The sequence below is a fragment of the Chrysemys picta genome, chromosome 1 (assembly GCF_011386835.1).
Source record: "Chrysemys picta bellii isolate R12L10 chromosome 1, ASM1138683v2, whole genome shotgun sequence".
NCBI classification, from domain to species: domain Eukaryota; kingdom Metazoa; phylum Chordata; order Testudines; family Emydidae; genus Chrysemys; species Chrysemys picta.
In genome coordinates, this window is record NC_088791.1 from 98,132,445 (window position 1) to 98,150,849 (window position 18,405).

Sequence of the window (18,405 nt, forward strand, 5' to 3'; positions counted from 1 at the left end):
ATCAGGTTCATGCTTTCTTTGCCCAGCACTCAAATTGGATAGTGTAGGACAGTGGTTTTCAACCAAGGTATGTGTACCCCTGGAAGTATGCAGAGGTCTTCCAGGGGGTACATCAGCTCATCTAGGTATTTGCCTAGTTTTACAAGAGGCGCTGTGAAAAGCACTAGCAAAGTCAGTACAACCTAAAATTTCATACAGACAATGACTTGTTTATACTGCTCTATATACTATGCACTAAAATGAATGTACAATATTTATATTCCAATTGATTTATTTTATAATTGTATGGTAAAAAATGAGAAAGTGAGCATTTTTCAATAATAGCGTCCTGTGACACTTTTTTGTATTTTTATGTCTGATTTTGTAAGCAAGTAGATTTTAAGTTGGGTGAAACTTGGGGTTACTTAAGACAAATCAGCTTCCTGAAATGGGTACAGTAGACTGGAAAGGTTGAGAGCCACTGCTGGAGAAGACTCTCTGTCTAGTGAGTGTCTCTTTTGATTACTCAGATCTTTTAAGAAACATCTCCATGCAACCAAATAAAGGATTGGTGGAGAGAGCTTTATTTTGTTTTCTTGCTATACATGAGTGGTACTACTTATTTCTGTCCCGTGTGTGTGTTGAGCCCTTTCCTCCAGACTGTCAAGATGAGCTGCTCTCTCTTTTCTCTCAGCCCTTCTATACTGTGAAAGCTAAGCCTGTTTATAGTGGATCTGTAATTGAATGCAAGCTGGTCCACTTCCAGCCTCTTCACTTAACTCCTTCCCTTCTCTCAAGAGGCCTGGGTGTTATGCACCCAGTGAGAGAGAGTGATAGCTTAGCATGCTATACCCATATTTTTCACCATTGTCAATTGCAGAAAGGTGGGTGGGAGAAGATAATGTGATTCCCTTGCCCCCCCGCCACCCTTCATACCAGCACTTTTTAAAAGCACTGGTTTATTGTCTAATAAACAGATTCATTTGCTCTCTCTCTCTAGTTCTCTCAGCTAATTAAAATCTTCAACTCGCTGGGTCCTGAGAAGTTCCCCCTTGTGGAGCAAACATTCTTCCCAAGCCATAAGCAGATGGTAAGTGTCCTTTGTTTATTTTGATGATGATGATCTAGTTGGGGAAGATGCAGCGAATCTGTGGTTAGGAATGGAAGGAGTCTCTCACTCTGGGAGCCTTGGCAATTGAAACAATAGCTGTGACTTTACAGACAATAAATTCCTAGCAGAAAAATAGCAGGCATAGAACACTGCCCTGGGTGCCTCTTCTTTTTCCTCAGTTCTTGGATGGACACATATGGTGAAAGAGTGAGAAATAAATTGTTGACTCTGGTTGTCATAGGCAGGGAAAAGGTCTGTTTGGATGTGGCTGAGTTGGTCTTTGCACTCTTCCTAATGAACAGAAGAGCAGAAAAATCAGAGGTGTGGGGTGCAGAAGAAGTTTCTTATAAGAGAGTGCTGTGCTGCTCTTGATTTGTCTCATCTGTGACATTAGTTCCCATCTATTAGATATACTTACCAGCTGTTGGATTGTTAAATGAAGTGGTTTTGAGTTTGTGAAGATTAGCTTTTATTCTATTTGGTTTGTGTAATTTGCTGTAGCATAATTGCTCTTGGTGTTTATTCATCCTATCTGTGAACTAGTACATACTGTACCTTAGACCTGCACAATAATTAAGCATTCCATGGGCTCCTTAAAGGCAGCAACTTCCTAAGAGTGCTGGGCAGCTGTCTCCTTTTGAACCTGGGGAAGGAGCAGGTATAACTCAGCTGTATTTCTTTTGTTTTCCCCTTACAAGTGACCCTAGGCAGAGGCATGACTACTCTTAGCCTGGTCCTTTGAGAAACTTGACGGTCAACATGCATCCATGAACCTATGACTCCTTCTGCCTCCCTCAAAAATCTCAATGGTCTTTTCTGTCTATGAGCCCTGACCCCATGTCTGAATTATGGCCTGCCTTTTAGTTTGTATAGCTGGGTTCATTTTGAATTCAGTTGCAAGGCTGGTGGGATTCACACACACACAATTTAAGGGCAGCCCTGCTTTTGAGATGAAAATTGGTGTCCTCCCTCAATTACTCATATGACACTCCTAATACAATATCTCCTGACTTAAATCCCTCTTATAGGCCAGTACACAGCCCTGCAACTGACAGGTCATAAGGCTAGAAGGCCTACTCCAGCTAAGTAGATCAGGGCTGTAAATGCATAAGACAAGTGGAATAGTATTCAGATAGGGCCCTCCACCATTTTTTGTCTGTTTTAATTTTGTTAATAAGATCAATGCTACCAACTTCCCTAGTCCAACCAGTTGGGTTCTTTCTTAATCTTCATTGGTAGTATTAGTGGTGATATAAGGGTTAGGTACTGTAGATAATCTTTTAAATGAATGGACATCCAATAACGGCAGTTATCAAACTTCTATTTTGGGATTTTTTTATATGCTTTTGTTAAATGCAAATTATCAATCGCAGTAAGAAAATTATGTGTTATGGATGTTGATTGATATCTTCCCTTTAAGTATGTAGATCAATATTTAATGGGCTTAATCTGCAGCAAGGAGATGTAGGTTAGATATTAGGAAAAACTTTGAAATGATAAGGATAGTTAAGTTCTGAAATAGGCTTCCAAGGGAGGTTGTGGAATCCCCACCATTAGAGATTTTTTTTAAAAGGTTGGACAAACACCTGCCAGGGATGGTGTAGGTTTACTTAAGTGCTGCTTTAGCTTAGGGAGCTGAACTTGATGACTTCTGGGGGTCCCTTCCAGCCCTGCATTTCTATGGTATACTGAAAACCTGCATATCTATAATTCTAAGATACGTCCCATATTCATAAACGTCTGACAGAGTGAAAAAAGCCTCCATAATTGTTAGCAAAGCTGGGTGGTAATATATATATGTACTCAAAGAGAGAGAGTGATGCGTGTCTTGGAAAGTGCTTGAGTCCATTGAGCTGTGCTCCAGTGTTGCTTTATTACACACTTGGTTCTTTTAATGGTCAAAATGTCAGGCTTTTTTATGGTATCTGACTGTGGGGTGGCTGGGCCCATAGATGATGTGGCTGATTAGCCTGCCGTATAATCAGAGGAAAGTTTTTTATGGTTGGTGGCTGCAGACCTAGAAAACAGGTCACGTGATCCAAAGGAGGCCACCCACTTGCATTATCAGCAGTTTTTTAGGTTCACTTTGGAATAAAAAACTGCAAATGATTAGACATTCTTACCATATATCTTTCCAGCTTGTCCAATATTTCTAGCTCTTGCCTTGGTCTTTAGGCAAGGGCCTAAAGAGAACTTCTGTCGTCCAGTTGTTAGGATGCTACTGTGGGATTCTGGAGACCTGGGTTTGAGCCCCTGATCTACCACAGACTTCTGGTGTGACCTTTGAGAGCAGATTTTTTGAAGGTATTTAGGTGCCTAAACATGTAAGTAGATGCCTAGTGAGATTTTTTCGAAAATCCCAAAAAAGTCTCCAGCTGCCTATGAAAATCCCACAAAGCATCTGTATATGTGGGCACCTAATATCTTTAAAATTCTGGTCCTTATTCCCTCTATACTTCCATTCCCCATCTGTAACATGGTGATAATAGCACTGCCCTACTTCATAGGAGAAATGTTAGATTGTGTGGTGTTCAGATGCTACAGTCATGGGGGCCAGATAAATTTCTAAGACAGATAGATAGCAGAATGGTGTGTTCTTTACACTGGGCTACAGTTTGTCTTTGTTTGTTAAGTCAATTTAATTTGTAAGGCCTGATTTCATTTAATCATAATACCAACAAATTATGAGGACGCTTTGCCATCCAAGATGCTCCAGTACAGATGTGAATTTGCCTTGCTCTCACAACAGGATTTGTATTTCTAACAGAGCTGATCAAACTGTTTGTTGCAAATAAATTATCTGACAGATATAGCTTTTATTTTTTTCCCCTTCTGTTTGAAAATCATTTGTAGACTCATCCAAACGTATTTGTTGTTCATGAGATAGTTTAGATAAGCAATTTCCAGCCAATGGGTAGCATTGTAGAACTGTTTTGACTCCTGGAAAGAACGATGAAACCCTTTTAAACAGGAGAATAACAAATTGCAAATAACTTCTTATTGGATGCGGAACTTGCCAAGCCAGTTTGCGGCAGCCTTGTCAGTGAAGTGCAGAGCCCGCAGACCACTATCGGGTTGGCCAGAGGGCAGTCACCAGTGATGTGACATTGTCTGTCTTTGGCCACAGCCACATGTAGGGTCCTCTTATTGGCCCCAGGTGTGAAGGATGGTTGCACGTTGTCTCTGACCTGTTTGACAATACTGCAAATAATGAAGAGCCAATAATCTCATTTGTACGCAAACACAATTGTTCATGTACAAATATGGGTATCCTTATGAAGAGTAGCTACTCCCCAAACATTTAGGCAAACAAAATCCCATTCGTGCAAATAGAGACTAGAAAAGGGCATGTATGTGATGGAAGCAATGTTGGGTGCTTATCCCAATCTCTGCCACACACATCTGCTGTGACCTTGGCAAGTCACTTAATTGACCTGCTTCAGCTTGCTCATATGTAAAATGGGAATAATAATGCTTTCCCACCTCACTGAGGTGTTGTGGAACTAAGTTTGTTGGTGTTTGTAAAGCATTTTGTGACCCTTATATGGCAGGCACTATAGAAGTGTTTATGAAGATACTTGAATTAAATCTCTTCTTAAAGTAACTTTCCCTCACTAGTACAGTTTTGTCAGATCAGAAAACGCATCTTTGCATATCCAAACTTTCCCCAATGCTAATAGGCTTCTATTTGGAAAGGGGTATGGATGAGGACTAGTCATAAAGCAGGTCAGAAAATGGTGTGTGTGTGTGTAAGGAGGGTTCTGTGATGGAAACTTTTGACACCCTCTCCCTCCCCCCCAAAATTTTTTGTCAACATTTTCAATGGAAAATTTCTACTTTTTGCAGGAAAACCAAATATTTCTAATAAAAACTCAAAATTGTGAGGGAAAATTGGCACTCCTCTGTGAAAATATTAATGTAGTTGAACAGCTGACTTTCTGTCAAAAAGAAAGCTTTGATGGAGAATTTTTCGACTACCCATAACTACTCATGTTAAAGAGAAATTACAAGGGTTGAGATTTTCACAATGGAAAGGATTTGATTGAGTAACCTCCACCTCCTCTCATTATGGGCAGTAAGTCCATGAAAACACTGGTATATTGGATAAAATGTGCTTCAAACTAGCCTCTGTGGAGCAGCCTGTTGTAATAGCAACAGCACCCTGTGCTGCACACACAACCAGTGTAAATATTTCTCCTCAGGAGCAGTCAGTGTTTGTTACGTGTTCAGCCATAGTGGCTGCATTGCTCTGTAGTGATCCCATCTGGCCATCTAAAAAGTGGAACTCTCAGGCTCCAAAGGGGATTTTCTTCCATCTTGGAACTGGTGACCCCAACAACAGAACCTCAGGAGAGTGTTTGCTTTAAAAAGAGAGAGGGATTGTTGAGGGAGTCCTCAGGAGTAGAACAATTGACAGAGGCTTAATTTTCACATAAGATCCAATGAAAAAGCAACATTTGTGTATGTTAAACTATATGGTACCAGTTGTATGTGTTTAAAGTAACAGAGACTGACTAACATAAGCAAGGCAGAGACAGAATGTCTGTGATAGAAATAAAACCACTTTACTGCTTAGAAGAAAAAGACACTATAAAAATTGAACATTATGCAGTATTACCTTAAAGACAATATACATTCATTGAGTATAAAATTTATAAATAACATGGAGGAAAACCATAAAACAGTGTTACAGAATTTAGCAACAAATATATTTCTTCGGGAGAAAATTTTCTCCCAGGCTTCATTTCCTTTCCCCAAATTTCTCTGACTACCAGGAACAGCAGAGGGGCTCAGTGAAGAAAAGGGAGTGACTGAGATACTGATAAAGCCACTACAACAAAAGCAGCGACATAGGCTTAGTGGGTTTTTTTTAAGGATTTTGTCAAGATTTGGTGGATAGAAAACTTTGACCTACATTTTTATATATGTATTAAATAAAATAAAATAAAAAGTTTGCGCCATCCTTTGAATTTTGTCCCTCCCTTCCAAAATACAAAGGATTCATAGACTTAAAATATTCTGAAAAATGTTGAAGAAATATACCTGGAAAGTCCTGTGAAACAATGGGAACTTCTTTCTTCCTTGTGCCTTCACTTTAGAGTTCCTGGAAAGTGGTGTGTTCACGGGCACCCTGAGGTAGCATTTTGCCCCACTGGTGAGTGTGGAAGATCCACGCTGATGAGTCAGACATATTAAGGGTATGTCTACACTTTGACCTGGGGTTGCAAGTACTAATGTGCTAATAACAGAGTGTAGCCGGAGTGGCAGGAGGGGCTAGCTGCCAAGTAGCATCCCTCTGAGACACTAGACACATACTAGGAGTGACTAACCTGTCCCTCCACTGGCACTGCCAATCAGAGCTAGAGTGGGTTTGTCTACTCGAGTGGGGAATTACACCCCAGCTCAAAGTGTAGATGAGGGTCATGTTTGGCACACCAAAATTAGGCCCTGATCCTGCAGTTTACACTGTGTTGGTGGACTGCTCTGTCTGCACAGAGCCCTATTAACTTCAGTGGGACTCTGCACAGGAAATTCCACATACAGATAACTCCCTCCACCCTTTTCCCTAAAGAAAAAGGAGAAAAAACACCCCACTCCAAATTTTAAAAGGAAACCATTTTTCAAGAAGCAAAGAGCCCCCAGGCAGAGTTGGCAGTCCGAACATTCCAGTACTGTGCTTGTGATGAGAACTGGAAAGTGAAATTGGATTTGAAAGTGAAACTGACAGATCTGTTGTCCAAGCTCAGAGAAGAGGCAACAAAACGGAAATTAGGAAACTGCAAAAATAGTCTGGAAAAGTGAATTAGGTTTGTAAAAATGTAGTTTTAATAATATTGATTTATTTAAAACCTAGCAAAAGTGTGTTTGTTTAAAAACTAAGGCCCTGATGGTACAGACACTGATGTAAGTAGTCCCATTGACAGCATCCCTTTCAGCACAGAGTATGGCTGGTGCTGATGTTAGAGGCCACATTTCAACCTTAGCAACAAAGGGGAAGCAGCAAGATATTTGTGCAACGGCAATGGCAACCCCCGCTAATCTGGGAAAACAACACCCTGACGGGAGCTTTACTCCTCTCCTCCAGACAGAGTGCCTACATCCTGCAGGGCCTGTTGTAATCCAGGAGGGTGTTGTCCCTTGGCAGGCTGGAGTGATCTTCAGTGAGGGAAGGGAAGAGTAGATAGAGAGGCAGAAATTTAGGTGCCTGACCCCAAAGCCCATTTAAGTCCATGGAAAGACACCTATTGATTCCAAGGCAAGCTTAGTCCACAAAATATCTGTCCCTGATAGTATTCATTTAAAAAAACCTGGAAGCCTCCCAAAAAAAATGTATTTTGTGCTGGTTTCTTCCCCTCACTCTTTCCCTCTATTTGGTTCCACATTTTAAAAAGCCTCTATGACTGCATCTTTATTTGGCAAGGGAGAGGGTTGCTTTCCAAGCCCCCGCCTTTACCAGTCTAGCTGTCTGCATGTCAAACATATTTTTACCCTCTGCAATATAAAATGGAAATCTGGTTAGGAAAATAACACTGCTGGTAGCAGGGTTGGGGTTTTTGTTTGTTTCTCTACAAAGCGCATAGATACATTACAGCCTACTTAGGAACACACATCTTTGTAGCAACAAAATAAAGATTTTCACAATAATGTGATTGCAATACTGTAATGTTTCAGCTATTTATATGATTTTAAATTATACAGTCAGTGAGCAGGTAAAATACAGAGCCACAGTTTAATAGAAATCCAAATCAACGTCTGACAACTCATTGCATGACAAGCTTCATCTCGCCTTCCAAAGCTCGGAGAAATGGCTGTGCTCAATGATTTAATGATTGCTAAAGCACCTTTGATCAAATGGTAGTTGGGTCAGGCCTTGATTAGCTCTAGTGATGGTCACTCCACAAGTTGTGAAGTGCACTGGTGGCATTATCATTGCTAGAGATGCAGGGGTAAATTCTGCTCTCTGTGACACCTGTGACTGCACTGCGGTTGCACAGATGGAACAGAGCAGAAATTGGTCCCCTGTGCTCACGGCCCAACTTGATGATGCCCAGCTCAAAAGGGAAGCAGGATGATGTAGCACCTGACCCTAAAAAGCAACCTAATCTCCCCCTTTGATGATCAGGTCCATAATTTAAGGATAGCAACAAGGGGTGGCATTTTTAAGTGTGCCTGGGCACAAGTCCCATTGACTTTCAGTGAGCTGTGTGCTCCTAAACCACTTAGGCATTGTTGACTATTCCACCCAAGGTCCCTTCTAATCAAATAATTCTATGAAAATGCCATTTAAGCTAATCACATGCATTCTGCTCTAAGGGGCTTCTATTAAATGGGCCAGATCCTCAACTGGTGTAAATCAGCATAGCTCCCCTGAAATCAAAGAAGCCCCAAAATGATTGATGCATCAATCCCAAGACTAGAATACACTCTTTCCCCTCTCACAATGGCGAAGAAGCCCCAAACAAATTGAAAAGATCACTGCATAGAGAATGCTATATTGTCCCTGTCTAGCATGACTGCAATGCCTTTTCTTGCTGACAGCAGCTCTAAGTGGAATGAACTGAAGATACATGTCTATGTAAGATAAATAATTATAATAATAAAAAACAAAAACAAATAATGTTGTTAAGTGTTGCCCTCCTCCCCCCGTACACTCAGTAAAATATACAGTCACCCATTTTGTCAGCAACCCCTCCTCATCAACATTAAACCTTAAAATATTTTTATTTAATAAGAAAATTTATATTATAGTTTTCTTAATAAAAACAAAACAGAACCAAAAAATCCTCCAGTCAACAGTGAAGCCAGGACCATCCCTTTCCCCCATCTCACCTCAGGACGTGGAATAAGAATGTGCCCACAGCTACGTTAACAACAGCTTGGGGGAAACAGAGCACTTGACCCACTTGGAATCCATTGGACAGCTCAAATGTAAAGTTCTAGGAAGTGCCTGTCAGGATGTTGCTTTTCCTTGCCTCCCTCCACCAGCTTTTGCTTTCACTACATATACAATTGCAGCCAATGTAGCTGTAGGAGGTAAGTCATGGTGGTTGGGGGCAGGGTGGGGCACGAAACAGTGATTCTAACCTCTACTGCAGGTACACTGGAGTTTCAATATCTTTTACCAAAAATAAATCACTGACTCGGAATGTCAAGATTTCTGTTTTAAAACACAATCAAAGCATTCATTGTTTATAACACCAAATAATTCCACGTCCTGTCAAAAATAGCTTATGTCATTACGTGTATATACATCTTACTTCAGCTAAACACTATTTTGGCAATAGATTTCTTATAGCAATAAACCCTAGTGAGTCTCCCCTTTCCCCCTCGCCGTGGGATTGACTGATTTATTTTTAGAGTTGATAATTTTCATTTGTTTGGTTTATGATGTTCACAATGGAATTTTTCTGTGGGAGCTAAACTGCAAAAATTTCAAGAGCAACTCTGTTTAAAAGAGAGAAACTCAGCATTTCACCTGCTGTATTGTACTTACTTAGGTGAATTACCTCCCAGGATGCAGGTTTTATTTCAAAAACCTCACGATAATAATAAACCTCTCTTCGTGTTCTATGGAACCCCAGAACTTCCAGTGTGCTCTATCCTTCACACTGTGACTGAATAAGCAAGGAGGACATTCAGTCCCTGGTGCTTTTACCAGACAATGCAGTGTCTTAACACCAACTGAGTTCTCCCACTTCTGGAGCCAATCACACGTCCAATTCCCCATTTGAATAGGGGTTTGTTTGGGGTTTTTTTTGCTTTATTTACTGATCTAGTTAATTAAACCAGTTTCCCCTTCAAATAGCTTCAATCTGCATAATTTGTGCAGTGTGTGTGCGAAGAGGGTTTGGGGAAGCCAGGGCAAGGAAGAAGGATATAGTGCCCAACTGGGATAGTTTTTATATTTTTGTTTTCCTAAAAAAATATAGATTATATTGCTATAGATAATGATACATAGAGAGAGCAAGGGCTCCATAATTTTTTTTCCGGTGTGCAAACGAACGTTCCCAGACAAATATAATCTGACTGAAATGGGTGATCTCAGAATCGAAAAAGGTGATTAAAAACAAATTCAGTATGACAGCATAGACTTTTTCTTTTTTTAAGTGTTCGAAGTGCTAAAATTTGCAAGAAAAACAGGCACTAATTTCATTGTCATCATCATGATCTGGTAGGAGTTATTGTCCAAGAGAAGCTCAGCCACAAGGGAGGGAGGAAAGGAAATGGGGAAGGGACTGTGCTCAGGGATCTGTGGCATTGATGATAGTTTTATCAGGAGGCGCCCATCCTCTGTACCAGCTGCAGTATCCTTCCTTCTGTCGGATGCAGGCATAGTGCTTTGCTTGGGACCCTGAATGGCCGATATTGGAGAGCATGTCTGTCCAAAGACACTCGTTCTTGGAGGTCACGAAGCAGGGCAGGTAGTAGCAGGGCTTAATCTGCAATTATAATCAGCAAGTGCAAAGGGGGTAAATGGAAGGCACGTTTTATAGGACTTTGGTTTTAAATCAGAAACTGGTGTGTTTGAAATTTTTTAAGCACTAAGGTGCTAACTAAAAAATTAAGCCCTGATCTTGCAAACACCTAAACGTGTTCTTAACTTGCCCACACAAGCAGTGCCACTAATGTCAATGGCACTATTCGTGTGCTTAGAGCAATGGTGCGCAAACGTTTCCAGTCACACCCAGCTTACCATTCCTTGATTTGTCACTCCCCATCCCCCACCAGGACTTGTAATCCACAGGTTCCCAAACTTTTGTTTGCTGAGCCCCACTTCAGAGATTCATGTCCCATACCCACACCCCTCTTTTTAGCAGGCTTATGGGGAAGGAGAATCCTGTACCCATGGGGGCCAGGGGTGGGGGGCACTAGCCATGTGGCTGTTGAGGAAACCTTCCATTCCCTGCAGCAGTCAGGTAGTTTTTGGCTGCTGGGACCCAGCTCCCTGCCTGTGCAGGGCAGCACTGAAGTGCCAGGGTCAGGACCGGAGTGGACAGATGGCTGGACAGGGTCCCCTGCTGACTCCAGCCGTTGAGTGCGGCCCTGTCTGTGGTTTCCTTGCGCAGGCTGTGTCTGGCCAGGCAAGTGGATGGGGCTGTGTGCCCTGGAGTTGCGCTGAAGGGCTGGGGTCAGGAAGAGGCTCTCTCTGGCAGGTGGTCAGTACTCCCGGAGCATAGCCTTTCGTTCCCCACTCGCAGAGTCTCTGCTAATATCCCCAGCAGAGGAGCATAACTGCTGGGTTGTGACTGCTGCAGCGGTGAAGGAGCAAGGCAGGCAGGGAGCCTGGTCCTGGCAGTCGAGACCACCTGCACAGTGCCCTGTCCACTTCCCCCGCTGGACAGAACCCCCTCTTAACTCCAGCCTTTCAGAGTGGCTCCATCAGATCTTTGTGCTCCCCTGATAACCTTATTGCTGTGTTCCAGGTTCGGAGCCTCTGGCTTAGAATCAAGCATGTGCCTAAGTATTTGCAGGATGGGAGCTGAGTGCAAAGTCTTAGGGATAAGTTCTGAACTTTTAACCACTCAAAATGTTTTCAGGGGGAAAAAACCTCAACACATTTTCCCAGCAGCTCTGCACACAATTTCACTGATCTACAAAATAATGTTTGTGAAATTTTCAGAGATTCTCTCCCACCCTGCCAAATTATACCAAAAAGTTCATAGAAAAGACACAGGCAGAAAACTTTAACTTGTTCATTATGTTGTGAAACCAGTGAGGAGGCAAAATTTGTCTTGTTTTGCCTTCTGTAAAAAAAACCTCTAGCGCTTTGATTCCTTCCCTGATAGCAATAATGCAGGTGAACTATCAGCTGCAATGAACACAGTTCTAGGATTAGGCTTTTAATTACATCTTACTGGAGGCAATACATACCTTGCAGCCACAACCGAGGTGGTAACGATGATTTAGTCCTTTGCGCTGGGATAGAGTCAGTCGGTCCCATTTCTCATACAAGTTACACAGGCCAGTATAAACCTTTCCTTCATACACACGGCCTGGAAAACACAGAAAGGGACACAATTTAGTTGTTCTCAGTTCAGTCAGTCAGTTTCCTGAGCCTGCTAATGTTCATAATCCCACGTGTATGCTTTTAGTCACAGTTCAGCAATCAGTTTATTTTCTTCTATTAGCTGGGGGGTTAGTGAGTGAAACTATGGCACTTCCACAAGTTGGAATCTTTGTACCAGCTGTCAGAATCCCCAGCAGCATGTCAGAATCCCCAGCACAACCATCACATTCCCCTCTGCAACAGGGCAAGGTGTAAGTGCGCTAGCACCTTGAGAGAAACAGGACTTGGCATGTGCTCTGTCCCAATTCCCCTTGCATCCTCATCTTAACAACTCACTTGGTCCAAACAGGCTTTTCTATTTCTAGCTCAGCAGAGCGGTGCCTTGCTGTTTCTAATCTCACTGGCCTGTACTGCAGTGGGCACACCAGCTCAGTTATGCATTAATAACCACGTATTGTCACAAAAAATGCTCAACACTGGCTGCGTGGTTTGTAAACTGGAGAGATTTAAGGGGAGGGGGGGAAAAGTAGAGGAATGTGTTACTGATGGAGAGACAATCCCCGGAGATTGGAATGCTACTGACTGATTGTCACTGCATTCTACGTTTTATGTGATATTTCAGTACAGGGAAGCAGACATGCACTGTCTTTAAGAACCTGCTTATAGAGCTGACCTACCTGCCCCCATTCCGTGTGAGTGTTTGGCAAGTACAGATACAGACAAAAAAGGTCCTGATCATGAGACACCCCAGTAGTCCCTTACCTGTAATCAGATACTGGTACTTATTGACCTCTAGCTTGACCCCACAAAGACTCTCTGAGGCTTCTGTGTAGATATATTGAACTTGTGGCATCTTGTCAAAGCCCCTGTACATCTGAAGGAATAAATAAAGACATGTTAGACTCTAAGGAGGACAGTTTTTCAGCATGCTGCTGGAATTTGCTTTGTATCCCTTAATGGTATCAGCAGGCTGTGATTCTGGGCAGTGAACTGTAGTACTCTTGAAAGTGAGGAACAGATGCTAGTAGCTGGACTCTGGCATACTGTAGGTAATGTGATTTGCAAGCCTCCCCCCACAAGTCGGCCAATACATTAGCATCTTCACCTACAACAATCCATTACTATCCAGCACTAGCACACCACCTTTCCCACTTCACCTCACTTCTGATTAGAAGTGGCCACATCTCCTGGGCTTCCAAGGTTCACAAACGTCCCAAGCTATTTCTGGGGGAAGCTGCACAATTAGTCTGAGTTTATGAATCTGGTTTCCTGTAATTTAAACCATTTCTCTCTCCCCAAGGGAGATTTTTTTTTTTAAATAAATACGGCCCAAATTTTCCAGACTCCATTATTTTGGAGGTTTCGGTTTGGGTGCCCAATTTGAAGCACCTGCCACAAGGGCTGATTTTTGGATATGTTAAGCACTCACAGCTGCTCATGACTTCAGCTGGGGCTCAATATTTCTCTAGCTAAAGAAACTATGCTATGTATTAAAAAAACAGCCCTCTCCCCAAACTAGTACAAATGGGTTCCATATTGGTGGTAATAGCATCTAGGTTCTTTATTGTTCCTGTAGAATTTCTCTACCATCTGCTCTGCTCCCTGCCCCCACATCCTCTCTTAAGTGGAAGCCCAGTTATGTTCAAGTTTGATAGAACTTTTGAACCTACAAATGTTCAAGTGGATTTAAAATTAGGCAGAAATTAATTTGACCTTCCCCAGTCTGGATCAGCAGCACTCCTGAAAGCAAACTACCTATCATGCTGAAGCGTGTGGGGTCATGTGGATAAAATAACCCCTAAGAATGAAGATTTTATATAGATAGATAAGATTAGATTTGGAAATTTCAATGACCGTTTTCTGGAAAATGTCGTCAACAAAAAGAATTTGGCTAAATTTTCATGATGCTTTTCTGCTGGGTTTTTTTTGACCAGCTGTACAGGTGGCCAAAATTTAGACAGAAACACAGGAGGATGAGGGGAATCACAATTTCATGAGGTTTCTCCCCCTAACTACCCAAGCCCACAAAACTCACTTGAGATCAAATCCTCACTGGAACTTACGTTCACAAGAAGTAGATGCTCAATGCATTGAACCTCAGTATCTCCTATAGATCTGCCACTATCCTTTTCCCCCTATCTTTCTACTGCATCATCATTAAGACATCAGTTTTGCTAGCTTGAAGTTTCTCTCCCTCTTTTATAACTGGAAATATCTAAGCAAAACAAACCCCAAAAGCGATGAATTCTTGTCATTGTGTCAACTGGGAAGTGTCCTGCACACCTTCTCCCGTGCTGCACCCTATTACTGGAACTCCCTATTATCCCAGTGTCCATGTCTACATTCATTTTTCATTCACATATCTCCTTAACTAAGTTCTTTCTTAAAACTCACCAAATGCCACCTTTCCTTCATTAAGGGCCTAAACCAGAGTCCATTGACTTCAACAGACTTTGGCCCAGGCCCAACCACCGCTGCCACACTCCCATTTAAAAACACATTTTAAAAAGTCTTGCTATGCTCTGAGATAAAACCATCTCCTGCGTCATCCAGTGACTTTTCTATTTGTCTTATCTCTCCATATTTATATTGCACCTATCACTGCAGTGATCTAGCAGTACTTTACTGTGTAAAAGCAATATTATATAAAGCAAAATTCATTCCAAAGAGCTTGTATTCTCCAGTCTTGCTTCTAATTATGCCTGGCAACTATGTGAGGAAAGGATTTTTTAAAGTTAATCGTTCCATACCAGTAGAAGTGCAAGCATCATGCTTGGAATATGCAAGTGTATACTTAACTGAGCATAAGCCTCACATTAAATAGTTGATCCTTGCATGCTTTGCCTCATCCATGTGTTGTTATCCTTGCAATTTTGTTGGTCTCCAGGGGATATACTTAGATTTCCTGATTTATGCTGTATGTCTGTAGATGGTCCAGTGGTTACAGCACTAACCTAGGACTTGGGAGAGCTGGGTTTAATTGCATGCTCCTCCACAGACTTTCTGTGACTTTGCACAAGTCACTTGGTCTCCCTGTGCCTCACTTCCTCATCTGTAAAATGGGGATAACATCTCTACCTTACAGGGGTACTATGAAAATAAATTAAAGACTGAGGCGCTCAGATACTACAGTAATGGGGGCCACACCTTAGATGGTATAAACTATAACAACAGGGACTGTATCCTTTTGGATAACATCAAGCACATCATAGGTGTTTAACAGGTAACGAGTGATACTGCACTACCAGATGAGGCTCAGATTCAATTCCTGAGTGCGTTCTCTTGTTCAATAAATCAACAGGGACTGGAAGCGCTGCAAAAGGCAACATGCTTAGTCCCTGGAGAAGTACTTCACCTCACATTGCAGTGACTCCTCCAGCTGATTCTAGGAGCTGTACTGATGGGCTCTAGAGAGAGTCCCATCCAATCCCCTTCAAATGAAGGACAGTCACTGTGACATGGAAACTTTGGGAAGGGAGTGTAAACCTGTGAGAAAATATGGGAAAGGGAAGTTTTCTACAGAGGACTCTTTCCCTAATAATAAATAAATCCCAAACATTGTTTCTGGCTACATAAAATACCCTGCAAGTGCGATTAGATTAGTAGAAGAAAGTCAGCCATAAGCCAGCCTCTCTCTTAACTGCTACCCTCAGAGTCATCCTGTCACCACAGCTGTGTATTTTAGGAAATCTAATGACAGGGAGCAAAGTATTAACGAGCATTGCATGGCAGTGCCTACTACTGCTGCACAAGTTCCGGTTGTGTCAGCATTCCCATTAACAAACCCCATTCTTGGGGATTAGGTGGAACTCTACCACAGAAAAGCATATGCAAATCATCTGGTTCCTCTTATTTCATGATGAATTTAGTACTGTGATGTCCTGTGACAGGATTATTTTCCCCTGTGAACTTTAACTGAGGGCAAATTAGACACCAACTCTTTCTTCTTGTGACTACCACTGTTTCACCCCTTCACCTCACATTAAAGGCGAGCTGCAAGCTAAAGAAACAAGCCATTTTCTTTAGGCAACACTTTAGGTCAATGCTCCTGCTTAGCCAGCCTACAATGGGATTGAGCAAACATGCAGAGTACTAAAATCTGATCTATATTTCCTTTTCAGGTCCCTGAAGTCGTTCTGGATAGTTCCTAGAATGCATTGTGATATCACAGCTTACAGTACCAAGAAGTTACACTGGTGCATAGAGCCAAGTCCCATCAGCTCAGTGAAGATTTTTGGCATGCAGTTTTGAAAGATGTTTGAAGTATTTTAGATCCCAACATGGAATAAAATAATTACAAGATTTTCAAAACTACAAACCTCTGTGCTAAAAAACCTTCCACTGTCCTGCATCTATGGGCTGGCCCTATGCTCTCCATCCAGGTCCCTTGGGAGTCTAGTTGTCATATCACATGATGAATTGTGGGCCATCACAGAAGTGTGGGAGCTGGCCCAAATGAATTCAGGGGACCAAAAAAGAAATTCAAAAATAGATTATTACTTAACGTGCTCAATGCCACTCTCAGCCTGGTTAGCCAGACAATTCAGCACATGCTGCTGAAGTAAATGGCGTTTGTTTGTTTTTTATTTGCAGGTGCAGGAGGGCTTAAAGGTGGCCAGCAAACACTGACATGGTAGTTTTATCATCCATGCTGTTTACAGGCAGCTGTGCAAAGTCAGATGCCTACTTAGCTTTTCTTTCCAGCAGGAGTACAGTAGGACTTCACTGGGGTGAGAGCAGGAAAGATGTACTACATCAGCTTCTGCTCCCCCACAGCATCAGCTGAATACCTTTCTACTGAGCACCCTAAGTGCAGGAGATAGACACTGGGGTTTAAAAGAAGATCCTCAGATTGTTTATTGAAAGTTATGTCTGCAGGATGTTCCAGTTAAGCTGAATAGTTTGATTGCTACGGGTTCCTTCCTGTCCAAGGTCAGGTTAAAACATGTGACACAATGCATCACCCCCACAGTACAGCACACTGTGCCAATAGACCCACACTGGCCAATACATGCAATCACTTGTTGAAAATAAAACCTCACAGGCTTTTCTTGGGGACATGGTTTCCTAACAAAATATTTTGGATCAACTTCTGCAAAGACAATTGTCCTCTTGCAGTCTTGGCATAGATACACGTGGATTAGTGCGATATCTGCTGTAAAGACCCCCGCCCCCATATAGCAGCACAATCTAATGCAAACAGAACAGGAAAACCTCCTACAGTTTGGTTTCCCAAATTGAAAGGCTTTGGAGTACAGCTGGGTTACTTTTCACAATAGAGTCAAATGTGGGAAACGCAAAGCCAGACAAGGTGCGAGAATTGAGTGGGGATCTTTTCCCACTCAACTCTCTCACCTTGTCTAGGTTTGCATTTCCCATGTCTGCAGGCAAACTTATGACTAATATCAGGGAGCCTGCTAGAGTCTACTTCAAGATGACTGCCCTAAATCCCAGTCAGAATCACATATCACTGTCACAGAGGACATTGTCATGAGGAGCCCTTTGCTGACAGTGTGGTAGAACCTGTGTTATTCCAGACACAGGGAGTTCTCTCCTCTCTTTGACAGTGGACCAGACTCATGGAAACCTCTGCTTGTCTTGAACTAGTGTCAGCTACATTATTCCCAGATTGGAATGTCTTCCCCCTCTGACAGCAGGACAGACACTGCTGTTGCCAAATTGAGGGACTCCTCAGACTCCCTTGTTGCTAAACCAAGGGAGTCTCAAGCACTTGAAGGCTGTCATGAAACTGCCGAGCCATATTTGTTTCCCCTCTCCCTCTGGCAATAGTTTTGAATCGCTGTTGGGGATGTTGGCGAGTACCATCTGACCCTCTCCATATCAGACATGGGACAAAGAGTGCTGTGGTGACCTTGCTATCAGTAGTTGGTAGAAACAGCAGAAGTTAACTGCCCTTACCATTCTGGTGGGGAAGTTATTGTTCACTTACTCTATGATTCCAAGATCAGGCGCTTAATACCTGAAATCTGTCTGTGTGCCTGAAGACGGAGAGTGCAGTGAAGGGCTAGAATAGCAGGAGATGCTACTGGGGAGGAGAATGAGGGTCGTGGGCTGCAGCATGCAGATGCTGAATAGCGCTGGCGGTGAGGTACACAGGTAGAGTTGGGGGGTGGCAAAGCAGGACTGGCACAGCACAGAGTGCTGCTGGTGAGGACTGAGGTGATTGCCAAAGGGAGGGGTGTGGTTGCACTGTCTCGCTCTAGCCAATGTTATCAGTCATTTCCTTTCATGCGCACAAAATTCAGACATTTTTCAAAGCAAAGCTTAAGCAAATACATAATCCCAG

General features: G+C 42.4%; 2 protein-coding genes across 2 annotated transcripts in view; one reads left to right on the forward strand and one right to left on the reverse strand.

Annotated features, from left to right (window-relative positions):
• SYN3 (synapsin III) overlaps positions 1-18,405 on the forward strand; it is a 260,554-nt gene that overhangs the window by 94,615 nt on the left and 147,534 nt on the right. The window contains exon 6 of the mRNA XM_005300814.5: positions 980-1,069. Coding sequence (XP_005300871.2) covers positions 980-1,069 — 90 coding nt within the window. The remainder of the gene's footprint in view (positions 1-979; positions 1,070-18,405) is intronic.
• TIMP3 (TIMP metallopeptidase inhibitor 3) overlaps positions 5,631-18,405 on the reverse strand; it is a 52,627-nt gene continuing 39,852 nt past the window's right edge. Inside the window, exons 3-5 of the mRNA XM_005300813.5 lie at positions 12,861-12,972; positions 11,963-12,084; positions 5,631-10,530 (exon numbers count right to left, since the gene is read on the reverse strand). Coding sequence (XP_005300870.1) covers positions 10,333-10,530; positions 11,963-12,084; positions 12,861-12,972 — 432 coding nt within the window. The 3' untranslated portion in view covers positions 5,631-10,332. The remainder of the gene's footprint in view (positions 10,531-11,962; positions 12,085-12,860; positions 12,973-18,405) is intronic.